The sequence below is a fragment of the Lynx canadensis genome, chromosome B3, assembly GCF_007474595.2.
Source record: "Lynx canadensis isolate LIC74 chromosome B3, mLynCan4.pri.v2, whole genome shotgun sequence".
NCBI classification, from domain to species: Eukaryota; Metazoa; Chordata; class Mammalia; order Carnivora; family Felidae; genus Lynx; species Lynx canadensis.
This window is the reverse complement of record NC_044308.2, coordinates 46,757,370-46,771,897: the sequence shown is the minus strand read 5'-3', so window position 1 is coordinate 46,771,897 and position 14,528 is coordinate 46,757,370. Positions and strand designations below refer to the sequence as shown.

General features: G+C 45.5%; 1 protein-coding gene across 3 annotated transcripts in view; it reads left to right on the top strand.

The window, feature by feature from the left end:
- Positions 1–14,528, top strand: part of CGNL1 (cingulin like 1) — a 156,221-nt gene that overhangs the window by 117,838 nt on the left and 23,855 nt on the right. For all 3 annotated transcript variants that reach the window (XM_030318098.2, XM_030318097.2, XM_030318095.2), the window contains exons 9-10: positions 8,347–8,553; positions 10,017–10,121. In XM_030318098.2, the coding sequence (XP_030173958.1) occupies positions 8,347–8,553; positions 10,017–10,121 (312 nt within the window). The remainder of the gene's footprint in view (positions 1–8,346; positions 8,554–10,016; positions 10,122–14,528) is intronic.

The window sequence follows — 14,528 nt, the reverse complement described above, 5'->3', positions numbered from 1 at the left end:
TGAGATTAGGGGACAGCATTTGAAAATGAAAATTTAAGCATGATGTTAAAGAGTAAAACTTCTGGAATTCTTTAATCCCATGATTGCTGAATATTGCCCCAGTTTCTTCAAGTTCATTATAGAATCCCAGACTGTGAGAGCTGGCAGGGACACTGAAATTGGCTAGACCATTTCATGAACAGAGGAGCAAACTGAAGGCAGACAAAGTTAAATGACTTGCCCGAAGTCCTCATGCGGTGTATTATTAGCAGAGTCTGGTCCAGAATCCACATCTCCTACCCACTGTTCTCGGCATTGGAATCAACTCTTCCTTGGAAATATTTGGGGTTTTGGTAACGAGTACCCTCCAGTTCTTTGCTGTTTCCTTTGCCACATTGATTCCGTCTCGCTCGTGCCCTGCTCCCTTGCCAAAACACAGACGGACACAGCTTACTGAGCAGTCCAGCTGCGTGACCGATTCAGTTCTGAACTGCAAATATGCTGGGGAAGAACGGTGTTGGCATTTGGAAAATAGAGTGAGAGAAGTTTTGGAAGTTCTGATGTCGCTTTTAGAGAAGGGGTTTAAAAAATGATGTTTTTCCGTGGCTCAACCCCACCGTGACCAAAAATGGTAAGTAGGCAGAGTCAGAGGAGGAAGGGAAACCCCATCACTTTACATTAGTGCAAGGGTGTCAGCTTTTTCAAGCTCTACTATCTCTTAGCTTTTTTTTTTTTTTTTTTAATTTTCTGACCTACTTAGAGCTATTACACTTTCTTTAATGATGTGAATGGAGCTCGGAGAGGTCAGAGGTTTGCATAGGTCACAGTGTGGGCTGGCTGCAAAGCCTGCTCTAGTGTCCAAGTCCCATGACACCCAATCCCAGGCACTGGGAGTCATATCAAGAAGCACAGAGGACTTGAAGAGTTGGGACTTGAGCTGTGAGCCTCCGCAGGAAGGCCCTGAGATCGGGCAGTCTCTCCTCAAAGTGAGACCCACAGCCCAGCATCACTGGCATCAACTGGAAGTTTGTTAGAAATGGAGAGTCGGGGCCCTGCTCCAGGGTTCCTGAGCCACGGTGAGCATTGAACAAGATCCCCAGGTGAGTCCTGTGCTCAACACAGTGTGAGAAGTCCTGGCTTGGAGGCTTTAGGCCAGTGAAATTCCCAGCCAGCTAGGGAAAGAGATGAAGTGAGTGGCTTACAACTACATTGTATGCTGTTTCTTTTCCTAAACTGTTTCCTGTTGTTCAGGTGAGGGGGACGCTGAGGACCCCATGCAGGGGACCTGGTTCTCTACACATTCACAGTGAGAAAGGGACTCTTTATTTGTGACCCAGGTCCTCACTGTGGAAATGAAAGTGGACGTCTACAGCTGTGATGGTTGAAAAGGCGGTAACCTCCCAGCCGATGACCTGACCTAGGGGACACTTTGGGTACCGGTCAGCTGAGCTCGTGCAGCCTCAACACAAGGGTGGGGGGTGGCCAGTGACGTGGAACCGACAAAGCAACATTCCATTCCCTGGACTCCTGGCCTCCATGCCTCAGCTGTTTTCACTCATTCAGCAAAAAAGGGAGACAGAAAAGAAACAAAAGCTGGCTCTGACCGAGGCCTTGTTAATTAGTAAAGCCTGATATGTCCATGCGTTGGGTCCGTACTAGGGCAAGCCAGGAGCGCCTTGTCCTAGGCTACTTGTTACCCAACAGGAGCAAACCTGTCCGTCCGAGGTGTCTGTGCTCCTGCAAGGAAAGTGCATCAGCAGCTTTGGGTCAAAAAAAATACTCACGCGTGGCTTTTTCTGCTACCGTTTGGGAATTTTGTGCTTGTTGTGGATAAAAGTTTCCTGTGGCCCCAGGAGACAGTGTGAGCATTTCTAAATGTGAACATTAAGTCATGAAAATGTGCCAGCTGATAAGCAAGTCAGTATTTGCAGTGAATGGTGGTACCTGGCAAAGACTGGGATTTTGCGCTTTTTTTTTTCCTTGTGATACAGTTGTGTATTCTCTCCTCTTCTTTTAAATAGTAATTGGAGCATATGGTTAAAAGTCAACTATTTTAGAAGTAGTGGAAATATAGCAATTTAACACATTGAAACATGCTGTTTGTTTTGGAAATTTTTTTTTTAGTTGCCATCAACTTAGCAGACCATCCTCAGTTGGGAAATGAGGCTAAATTTTTAATGAATTAGCCAACCAAGAAACCTGATTTGCCCTTGGACTAATAAGAAGGAGGTCATCTAATTTGTGCAGTGCAGTTGTCCTGGAAAGACCGTTAGAGGATCTTGACTCTCTCTTTGGAGCAATGTAGGGTTGATATTTAGCTGGCAAAAATGTGCAGGCTGCAGTTTGAAACCACGTGTGGGGATTTAGAACCACAGCAGATGAACTGTGCCGAGCCCTACCCTTTGGAAAACATGTGTGGGTTTTGTTGGCTTGGTAGTCATGTCAGTAGTGAGGACTCTTATCCAGATATTTACAACAGTGTAGTAAGTAGGTAACTTCATCCACCTTTCACAAGTGAGGAAAGGAAGGCCCTACGAGGCCAGGCCCAGCGAAAGATGCTGCAAACAGCCATAGCCTGGGTTTGAGTCTGATGTGGTTGACTGACCATAGAGCCCTCTGCTCCCTCCTCTACACTGTTAGATACACATTTTTAGAGTTAAGACTGAGGATTCCATTCTTGAGATGATTTATGTCTGTGTTGCTCGGGTTGAGATCTGTGTGCATGTGCCAGGTGGGTGAGGGGGGGAGAGCGCTTGGAACGGCTGCAGGGGAGAAGTGGTACCTCGTCCAGAACACCAAGGGCGCAGTGTCTTATAAAATGAGAACATGGAGTAGGATGAAAAATATTGTGGAGTCGAATGCAGAATGTACTTGTAATTTTGTATTGGTAATTTTGATGGAAAAACCCAAACCTTGAAAGGGAGTTCTTTGCAGCCCCTTGGCTACCTCCCATCAGCCCACATTGGACTTCTCTTCCTACAGGTTGCTGGGTGGAAATTTTGGAGACATGCTCATATAAGTGCAAGTCCTGGGCCATCTGGGCCTTTTCCACCCTCCCACCTATATGTGGTGAAAAGGAATTTCTTAACTATGTGAGCCCGCGTGGGAGATTTCGTTGGCGCTGTGCTCTGTTTGTACAGCTGCTCCCCAGGCTCCAGGCTCTGCTGTCTTCCATGGCCCAGAAGTATCTGTGAATGTGCTGTGGAAGGGTTTCTAGAGGCTGGAGGAGGTGAGAACTGGTCTGGGGAGGTGGTTGTCCTCCAAGTGCCTGTGGCCGTTGATCGTCTTTTCAAAGAAAATGTGTATTTATTTAAAAACATGTAATCTCGGGGTGCCTGGGTGGCGCAGTCGGTTAAGCGTCCGACTTCAGCCAGGTCACGATCTCGCGGTCCGGGAGTTCGAGCCCCGCGTCAGGCTCTGGGCGGATGGCTCAGAGCCTGGAGCCTGTTTCGGATTCTGTGTCTCCCTCTCTCTCTGCCCCTCCCCCGTTCATGCTCTGTCTCTCTCTCTGTCCCAAAAATTAAAAAAAAAAAAAAAACAAAAAACGTTGAAAAAAAAATTAAAAAAAAAAAAAAACAAAAAACGTTGAAAAAAAAATTAAAAAAAAAAAACAAAACATGTAATCTCTCCTAAATTTCCACTGTTCAGAAATCAAGACTTAAAAGAAGGTTTGCAAGGGAATATGTTCCTCTCCTCCTTTCCATAACTCTGCCTCCCTTGCTCACAGCCAGCCAGTGTTACCAGTTTCTTGTGTAGCCGGGTAATTACATACTTAACTCCCATTACCTTCCTTTTACACAAACTTTGCTCTTGTGTGTACTGTTCTGTCCCTTCCATTTTCCTTGCTTTCTTGTTACTTTATTTTTCCAGCTGCTCAGGTTATCACTGAACTGACAGAACTTATTTAACAAGTGCCCCATCAGATGGTACTTAGTTCATTTCAATCTTTTGCTCATATAATGCTGCAATTAATAATCCTGTTTGTATTGTCATTTTGCACACCTGTAGGATAAAGTGCTAGAAGAGAAGTTGCAGGGTCACAGGGGAATGTACTTTATAATTTTGATTGATAGTACCAAATTGCCCCCCTAGGAGCTCATACCAGTTTCTAGCTGCCCCCCAGCAGTGTGTGTGTTGGGTTCCCCTTATACCACCCACCCACCTTCTGACCTTGGCTGCCTGAAAGGTGAAGAAATGATCTCAGTGCAATTTTAAGGGGTGGATCTGTCTTGAAAAACATCAGAATATAGCACATCTGCTACTTTTGCCCTTGTGGCGATGGCCTAGTATGGTGTTTCCAGCCTTTTGCAGTGGCTGTGGAATTTTTGTTTCTGTTGACTATTTATGCCTGCTTGCATGAATAAAATAGTAGTTAAAATATTAAAAAGCAAGTTTATGCAATTCTTTTAAAATAGATATCACATAGGTGATAATGATATGCTAAAGGAATCGTTAGAAACTGTGTGGTCTTTACTTTTATATATGATGCAGTAGTCTCTCTAATCTTGTTATGACATACAGGACTTAAGATCAAAGAATCACCTAAACATCAAAACACAACACAAGGTCCTTTATCTAGTATGGTTCCAGTAACTTCAGTGAGGTCAGCAGTACTTTGTCTCCAGTGATCTCTGCATAGGTCCTTACCAGCTCTGGGCTCAGTAGAGTTCTGCCTTTGCCAGCATTCCTGAGATACAAACTTAAGCATTTGGAAAAGACACATAGATCAAAGTTCAGAGTTGGAAGGGGGGCTTTTGGAGGTCCTCTAGACCAATTTCATTTTCTTCACTGGGAAGTCGTGTAGAAGAACTTGCATGTAAGACCTGCCTTGAACAAAGAAATATGCAGGGAATTAGGTATGGTTTCAGGAAAAGGAAGTTTGAGTCCTATGGGCTTGATAGAACATAGGGGACTGTGTTTGTGGGCAGGGACAGGGATGGGTTCCGGAAAGGTTTACCAACAGAGGCTTAAGGTAAATTGATTTGTAAACATACTATGGTCTACCACACTATGAAGACAGGAGAAAAACATACTTTACAGATAGTCAAAACAAGACTAAGTGTCTCCACCCATTCAGGCTCCCTGGAGTCCCACTCAGTTTCTGTTACTGAAAGCTAGGACTGGAGCAGACCCCTGCCAGCCAGCCATAAACCGAGTGATTAACTTGCCTGGCTTCCCTGCAAGTAAGTTCTCGGAACTCAGGATGTGCCTCCACCGCTTGCAGACAGAATACCAAGTCCTAAACATCACACCACAACAAAGGGTCCTTAATCTAGCAGGTCAGGATGCCAGTTAGTTCTGAATTCAGGTTCAGCGAGATCTGGTTGTCAGTGGTCTTGTTCTTGATGAGATTTCTGGGTGAACAAAGGAGCATTGACTGCATGAGTGCGTTCTTTGCTTTACCAGATTTAGGCAGGTATCTCCATCCTGCTCTTTCCTCTCACTTGTGCCTCGGCCGACCTCAGACCACTGAGGTAAACCCCTCATCTCTCCCCTCCATCCCAACTCTGCATCCAAGTTTCCTTTGTCTTTTGTTCCTCTTTGAATTGGCTGTGTTGAGATATAATTTGTATGACATATGATTCACCTGTTTAAAGTGCACGATCCAGTAGTTTTTAGTGTGTGCCTAGAGTTGTACATCCAACACGACTGTCAATTTCAGGGAACATTTTCATCACCCTCAGCCCCAATCAACCACTGATCTACTTTCTGTCTCTATAGATTTGCCTAGTGTGGGCATGTTGTATAAATGTCAGCATGTGGGCTTTTGTGACTGGCTGCTTTCACTTAGCATAATGTTGTTCAATATTCATCCATGTTGTAGCATGGCTCAGTACGTCATTCGTTTTGGAGCCAGTGCATGGTATGGATACACCCCATTTTGTTTGCCCATTCATCAGTTGATGGACAGCTAGGTTGTTTCCACTCTTGGGCTATCAAGATTAATGTTGCTCTGAGGTTTTGTGCAAGTTTTTGTGTGGCCGTAGGTTTTCATTTCCCTTAGGTATAAACTTAAGGGTGGAATCTCTGGGTCGTATAACTCTGTTCAACATTTTAAGGAACTCCGAAACTGTTTTCCAAAGTGGCTGCACCATTTCACATTCCCACTAGCAATGTATAAGGGTTCCAGTTTCTCTCCAGCCTCCCCAACAGTGGCTATCATCTGTCTTTCTGATGATAGCCATCCTAGTGAGTGTGAAGTGGCACCTCGTTGTGGTTTCTGGTTTGCATTTCCCTGATAACTAATGAGGTCGAGCATCTTTTTATGTGCTTATAGGACTTTTGTAGACCTTCTTTGGAAGGAGGTCCACTCAGATCCTTTGCCTATTTTTAAATTGGGTTATCTATCTTGTTATTATTGAGCTGAAGAATTTTTTATATATTCTAGATATGGGTCCATTATCAGATACGTGCTTTATAACTATGTTCTTTCATTCTGTGGGTTGTCTTTTCACCTTCTTGATGGTATCATTGGCAACACCAAAGTGTTTAGTTTTGATGAAGTCCAGTTTACCTATTTTTGTTGTTGTTGTTACTTGTGCTTTTCATGTTGCATCTAAAACTCTGCCTAACCAAGGTGACAAATATTTATTACTCCTGTTTTCTTTTAAGAATTTTGTTTTTGAAATCTTACATTTAGGTCTGTGATCCATTTTGAGTTCTTTTGTGTGTACTATGTAAGGAATAGGTGTGAATTATGTAAGGAACGGGTGTGAAATCATCTCTTTGCATGTGAGTACCCATTTGTCCCAGCACCTTTTGTTGAAGACTGTTCTTTGCCCATTGAATTTTCTTGGTGCCCTCATTGAAAATCAGTTAACTGTAAATGTTGGGTTTATTTTGGGGGTCTCAATTCTATTGCATTGTATATGTATCCTTATGCCAGTGCCACACTGTCCTGATAACTGTCTCTTTGTAGTCTCATGTTTATTGGGAAAGTTAGGGCAGGAATGAGCAGTCTAGACATTTCTTTCTCCTTCCCCATCTGGCCAGTTATTAGATTCTTTGATTCCTTCCTCAGGCTTTCAACCACACTTTATTTCTCCTTGTTCATCTTGCTGGTTTCAGTAGGAGAGGATACCCACGTAGTCCTGAGAAGTCCCAGCTGTTGGGCACTTTACTTTTCTCCTTAGCATTGCAAGCTAACCATGTTCTGACTCAGTAGCTTGGCTGTGATGGCCTTTCCAAGATGTATGGAATTAAACTTTTGGGTTGTGAAAAGATGCTTTGGTTTCTGAAATGCTCTAATTGGTTCAGTGCAGGCTAATACAGCTTATTGTACTGTTACAAGATTTAAAGATATTTCTGTAAGGCTACGCAAGTAAGCAAGCAATTCCGGCAGATAGTTCTCCCAAGTGGGCCATGACATAGCCTTCGAAGCCACAGCTTGCCCTCCCTGGGCATGCCATTCCTTGCAGGCATCTGCAGCGCTGTGTTGTGAGCACTAGATTTGCTGACATTGGCGTCTTTGTAGTAGTGGAGAGATGGAAGGCAAGAGATCTTCTGGGAGAAGTGGAATTCTGGACAAGGCCACTTATCATCACTTTGTGTTGCTGAGCCAAAAAAGAAAAAGCCCATGCAACATCTGGAACTAACAATAACCACACTGTAATTGTCACCATGCCTTTCTGTTATGAATTTTGTGCAGCACGAGCTCATTTTCAGAAGATCGTGCCTAGAGCTTGCACCAGGAGCTGTATCATAATTTAAGTGAATTTTAATTTCCATTTTGTATTGGACATTAAAAAAAAAATCTATAAACAGAAAGCATCCTTCATCCAGAACTCCTGTTAAGGGGCCCTGCACGTGGTGAGAGGTCAGGGCCATGAACTCAGCAGAAGGCAGTGGTTACAAGAACAGGTTCTGGATTCAGTCTGCCCGAATGCACTTCCTCCTAAGTGAACTTGGACAAGTTCCTTATCTACCCAAGTCTCAGTTTCTTTGTCTGTAAAATAGTGATAATAGTACCCACCTCCTAGAGCTGTTAAAAGCTTGAAATCCCATGTCAAAGACTTAATACAGGCAAGGGTTGACAACATTTTTCTGTGATGAGCTAGGTGGGAAATATCGTAGGTTTGCAGCATCAGAGGCCTTTCCTTCAGGCATCTGCCACTCACTCTGCTGTTGTAACCTGAAAGCTGCCGTAGACTGTGTGCTCACCAGTGGGCGTGGCGATGCTCCAATAACACTTTATGTTTAATAACAGGTGGCATGCTGGATTTGGCCTCCAGGCTATAGCGTGTCGTTCCCCGGCTTAGCACGGTGCCTGGCGCATAGAGGATTTTTAATAAATGTCCTCCCTGCTCCAAGCTGGGGACTGCCCCTTGACAGTGGGTCCCATGTTCACTTGCTACATGTTTTTAACAGAATGTTGAGGTCCTAGCCAGTCGGAGCAACACTTCAGAGCAGAGCCAGCTGGGGGCTGAAATGCACGTGAAGGCACTGCAGGAGGAGAATGAGAAGCTGCGCAGAAGTATCGAAGAGCTGGAGCAGAGTGTCGCTCGGCTTCAGAGGCAGATTGCTGACATGAAATGCGACGAGGCCAAAGCGAAAGAAATGCTCAAGAAGTACGAGGTAAGTCTCGCTGGGCCCCAAGCCCGGGTTTGGCAGCTGCAGAAACTTCTTTTCTCCTGTGTCAGTGGTTTTGGAAGTGCAAGGGGATTTATTAGCATAATTCAGTAGGAAAGGTGGAGGCAGTCTCGAATAAGTCCTCTCTGCAAGCTACTTTTCTTGTTCCCTGTGGGTGGTAAACATGGGAGACGGGCTTCGCCGAAGGTCAGGGCTGATGAAGTCAGGGTCCCCACTCACCCAGACATCAGGCACACTCAACCTTTTGACACTGAACAGAGGATTTTAAATGTCTGAAAGGCCATCCTAATACCACCATTGGACCCGGTCACTCATGACTGTGTTTTCTTTTTGAACACTTAGTTGATGGATTTTGAAGTTGCACAGTTTTTTTTTTTTTAAATTTTTTTTCAACGTTTATTTATTTTTGGGACAGAGAGAGACAGAGCATGAACGGGGGAGGGGCAGAGAGAGAGGGAGACACAGAATCGGAAACAGGCTCCAGGCTCTGAGCCATCAGCCCAGAGCCCGACGCGGGGCTCAAACTCACGGACCGCGAGATCGTGACCTGGCTGAAGTCGGACGCTTAACCGACTGCGCCACCCAGGCGCCCCTACAGTTTTTAACAAACCAACGGTCTGGTTTGCCAGATATCTAGAAGCGGGAGGCTCTTGCCAAGAGACATGCTACCAATGGCAGTGAGAGCTGGCACTGAAAATAAAAGAGAGGACAGGGGCACCTGGGTGGCTCAGTCAGTTAAGTATCTGACTGTTGGTTTCGGCTCAGGTCATAATCTCGCGGTTGGTGAGTTCGAGCTCTAAATAAATGAACTTAAAAAAAGTAAAAGAGAGGACAAAAGAAATGTAAAGGGAGATGTATTCCAACAGGAGCTTCCAAAATGGTCATTTGTCAGAATCAGCTGGAAGCCTTTTCCAAAACTCTGTGTGCCTGCGTCCATTCAATACCTGCTGTTTCTGAAGTTCCAAGGGTGAGGCCTGATATTTGTATTTTCAGTCAAATGATTCGGATATTCACATCTGGCTAAGAAGGTAACTGCAGATGGTCACACACATCTAAGAAATAACTGTTGTGGGGCAGCTGGGTGGCTCAGTCGGTTAAGCAACCAACTTCAGCTCGGGTCACGATCTCACCGTTTGTGGGTTCAAGCCCTGCGTCGGGCCCTGTGCTGACAGTTCAGAGCTTGGATCCTCCTTCAGATTCTGTGTCTCCTCTCTCTGCTTCCCCCCTGCTCAGGATGTGCCTCTTTCTCTCTCTCAAAAATAAATAAATATTAAAAAACAAAACAAACAAAACTGTTGTGAGCTACCGCGGGCCTGTGGCTGGCACATTGTGACCACAGCCACTGCTGGCTGTGTCTTCATATGTCTCTTGTGTTCCTTCCATGCCACTGAGTCAACTTTATAGGCATAGCACACATCTAAATGCACACTGACCCTGTTTCATCGTAGAGAGAAGCCCAACAATTAGAGGAGGCCCTTGTGCATGCAAGAAAGGAAGAAAGAGAATCCACATCAGCCAGAAGGACCCTGGAGAATGAGCTGGAAGATGCTCAGGTAAACACAGAGCTGTTGTCTTTATTCCTCAAACAGGAAGCCTGAGAAGCAAAATTGAAGAGGCCTGTACAGACTGCCATTGGTCCCCTCCAATCTCCGACAGCCTCGAGTGGGTAAAGGCCAGGGATGCTACCTAACATCCTTGCAAAGCAGAGGACGACCCCCACAACAATGAATTATCTGGCTGAGGTTGAGAAACCTCGGTATAGACATTAAAGAACTTGACAGCTTTCCAAAGATAAAATATGAATTGTGTGAGAAGGCCGGCGGGATTGGTCCCCAAGGCAGTGTGGAGTCAGCTCTCTGGCAGAAGTCAATTTCCTTTCTCCTTTGGGCAAATAGACTCCATAGAGTACAGTCCTTCAGGACGACTATTAAAAGGAGCAAGAGGAAGTCCGTTTTTTTGAAACGAGATAGCTATCTGTATTCAAAATCAGTAGATTCTTAGAAAATTAGGTTTTCCTATTTGAAGGTTAGAAAGATAGGTGGAAGTACATTCTAAAAAAAACAAACAAACAAAGAACCAAAGCCTGCACTAAAGTTCTAAAATGACTTTGCACAGCGACCTCAGTGTGAACCAGATATGTCCTTTACCTGCTCTCGGGTTTTAACGAACCGGCACCAAGTGTTCCTCAGGCAGTTTCTGAGGATTCAAAAGCCAGTGATTTTGAGCAGTTTGTCAAAAAGGAGATTGTTAACGTTTTCCATTAGGACCCACTTGTCAACGAGGGTAGGTGGGGAAGGGGCATATGAAAAGTGACAAAGCAGTCAGGGTTCAGATTTATAAATCTGCCTGATGCCTCATTGCAGCTTTCCTTTCCATATACAGCTCCCCCTCTCAGGGGGCAGAGAGGAACCTGCTGTAACTAGGATTCACTGAGGTCAGCCATCACCCCCAGATCAGTGGTCTGTGCCTTCTCTCCAGCCTTGCACAGAGACTGTGTTTTTGCAAACAGTAAAGCCCTCTTTTCTTCTGAGTCTGGTGTCTGAGTGTCCTCACCGTGGCCTTCTTTCTTTCAGTTGAGATCTGTGTTACAGACCCTTGTTAGGTTAATTTTGCATGGAATACGGATTCACCGTGCTGCTGTTAAAGGCCTGTGCTGACTACACACCTGACCCCGAAGCACAGGGTGCGAATCTGTGAGCTGGTTGGGGACGGGAAGAGAGAAAAAGCATATTTTCTCTACAGGGTCAAAAATCTGCACCTTCGTGTCCTGTCGTATCCACCCTGAATGCTGGGTGCAGCTGTTTCAGGCTCCTGTCTTTCTCATCTTTGGGTCAAACCATTAAGTTTCACAGCTGTGAATCTGCAGCTCAGGGTTAATTCGCAGAGAGAGCAGATGATAGCCTCGGGGCCTAAAGATCTTCTTGTAATCCCCACCCACCCCAACCTCCAGATCTCTGGCCTTGCCTTGGAAATTCTCCCTGACGTGTTGCTTTTGTTCAGGCCTGTTTCCCCAGCGGCGTTGGGACGGTGGGAACTGGAAATGGCAGTCGTGGCCGGTGTGCCACCTGGCAAATGCTCAGAAAGGCCCAACAGTCTTACCTTCCTTATCTCACCTGGTCTCAGAAGCAAAGTGTGCCATCACTTTGTTTTCTCTAAAACCAGGAACCAGACATCCAGCTCCTGTGGTTCTGTGACTTTGTGCACGCCTCTCTTCCTTAAGCTGGCAAGGGAAAGGGAACTTACCCTTCAAGGAAGAGGAAAGAGTAACTGGGTTCCCCCCCCCCATACACAGCATTTTGTATTTCGAAGGCTTTGTGCTTTTAGCAATCCCTGGCATCTTCATGATTGAGAAGTGTATTTCTTCACATAGTAGCTGAAGACTGTGTGAACTTAGGTCTGATTTATTAAGAGTCAGAAGGTGGCAGTGGGTCGTAAGATGCCACAGTTTGTCGGCTCAGCCCCTCCCGCTTGGGGTAGGATGTGCTGTTGTGCAAATCTACGTGAGCTGCATTCGGCAGTGATGTCTAGGTTTCCCCTGAGAAATGTCTTCTGCAGGTGGAGAAGTAAAGAGACCTTTTCTGGAGAAGCCACAGTTCTCTCCTTCGGGGGGGTGGATCATGGTATGGATTCCGTATGCCTTCACCTCCCACTCTGTTGGACTTGTGTGCATCAAGATGACAGAGGGGAAAAGCCCCAGTGCTTCTGCCATTCCAGTCCCCAGTTACTGTGTGGCAAGATACCGCTTAGGGCCTACTCAGTCTTGTGCCCCCACGGAGGCTGTGTGAGAACAATAGTTTATATCTGTATAGTGCTTACAGTTTATAAGCTGCTCTCACATGCAGTAACTTGGGCATCCTGAAAACACTCCCGAGAAGTGTTTTCAAGAGTTCAGATTTGCAAACGCTTAATTGCAGCTTTTCTTTCCGAATACAGCTTCCCCCTCCTCAGGGGCAGAGAGGAACGTGCTTGTACTAGGATTCACTCAGGTCAGCCGTAACTCAGGGGCTGTCACCCCAGCTTCCGTCTGATTAAGCCTGTCATTCCTGTAAGCCCATAAGCTCACTTGCACTTGCTTATTGTTAATATGGACGAATAGGGTCTTAGTCATATTAGGAAAAGGCTCTGTGTCCATTGACAGAGAGTGGTTTTCAAGCTCAAGGGTGTTACTATATATTCACTAACTTGGTGCTTTGGATTCCCCTCACTGATCATTTTGTTCCCAATTTTGGTCCCTGTATTAGTTAATGGGCTTGCATTGCTGGTCTTGGAAATACAGTCACTGTAGCAACAGCATTTTACTCCTCTGACTGCATATTGGGAAGTTAGCTTCTTTTCATGTGGATTCTGAACAGGTTTTCTCAGCAATGATGTATTGGAATACATTTCTTGAAGAAATGAGGAGGCAGAACATTGTTCTAAACTTTAAAGTATGTTAGAATTATCTGGGTAACTTCTAAATCTAAATTTGTGGCTCCCAGTCTAAGAAAAACTGTGATTCCATCCCAAGGGGCTAGAATCCGCATTTAAGGCAAAGAATACTCTGTCCTTACTTGGTGATTCTGATACAAGACTTCTGGGGATAGGTATTAATTTTCAACCACTGTGTTTTTATCTTATGCCTGATTGTGAATCTGGACTATGAGACATACCCAGACAGAAAACCTATTGCTTGCCTTGACAGATGTCACTACCTTGCAATGGAGCAATCTACAAGAAATATTTTTTAAATAATTGGGCAAAACTGTTCTTCCAAGCAGATGTGTGTGTGTTGGGGTGGGGAGTGCAGGATTTTGGCCAGGCCACAGGCCCAGAGTGGGTGAGTCTGGTGTCTCCAGTGGCACAGGAGATCAGGGCCAGGCAGGGAGCCCTGCCCGAGCCAAGGGTGAAGCAGAAACACATACACCATATGGAGGTTGGATGGAGCCAGGGCTGGCTTGTCTGCTGGCCTGGAGCCTCCAGGATTGGGATCCAGGAGTTGGAAAAGAGAGGCTGGGGGGTCTGTAGAGGCGTGCATTGAGTTGGATCCCACAGAAAGTCATTGATGTCACTCTATATTGCTTGTTTTTCAGGAATTTACATTATTGACAGTTTTCTCCCACACCTGGAACCCTACCTCGCTTGCCTTACCCTGTGTGCTCCCCTTTGCCCCTAATACCACTAAATCAACCACAGACACAAATCCCAGGAGGTGACCCTCTTTCTGGTATGTGCCCAGCTGGACTGTGGTGGGACACACTCCTGCTAATTGCCCCCACACTGAACTTCTGATTACCTTCCTTTTACCACCTTCTTTTCTCCCAACAGCTTTTGTTGACCTTGGTTTACCGCAGCAATTAACTTTAGCAGCCCAGTTGTGTTGGCTGGTTCTCGGAGTGCAGTTAACCTGACAGAGTGGAGGGGCCAGAAGGCCTCCATGGGTGGCTTTTTGGCCCCAGGTCACAGGGTTGGCCAGCTGCATGGTTGGCTATACTCTGCAAACCAGGAGTGCCCAAAACGATTTGGGAGTGTTTTCAAGATGCCTGAATTGGTGCATGTGACAGAAGCTTGTAAACTGTTAAGCACTGTATGAATATAAACCATTGTCCTTACACAGCGTCTACATGGACACAAGACACAGGTCCTAAGCAGTACCTATATTAACCCACATTCAGCCCTCAGGACCCGATAACATTTTCCAGATGATCCAGCCCACATCTGGGTCATGCTGTTCCCTTCTGAGCTGTGCGCCTTCTTGCTATCGTTGCTCTAATGGCCTTAACATTCAGCCATCTTTCTAAGATATTTTAGGATTTTGTTTTAGAATTGCATGGTCTTACAAAAAGAACGTCAGGCTATGTGACTGGGTGAGGTGAGAGCTTCAGGGGGGATCCCAGGGCAAACAGCGCCCTCAGGATAGTTTCATTTTATGGTACGTACCAGGATTTGGTGCTGAATCACTGAATAACACTGCACTTTTCTAA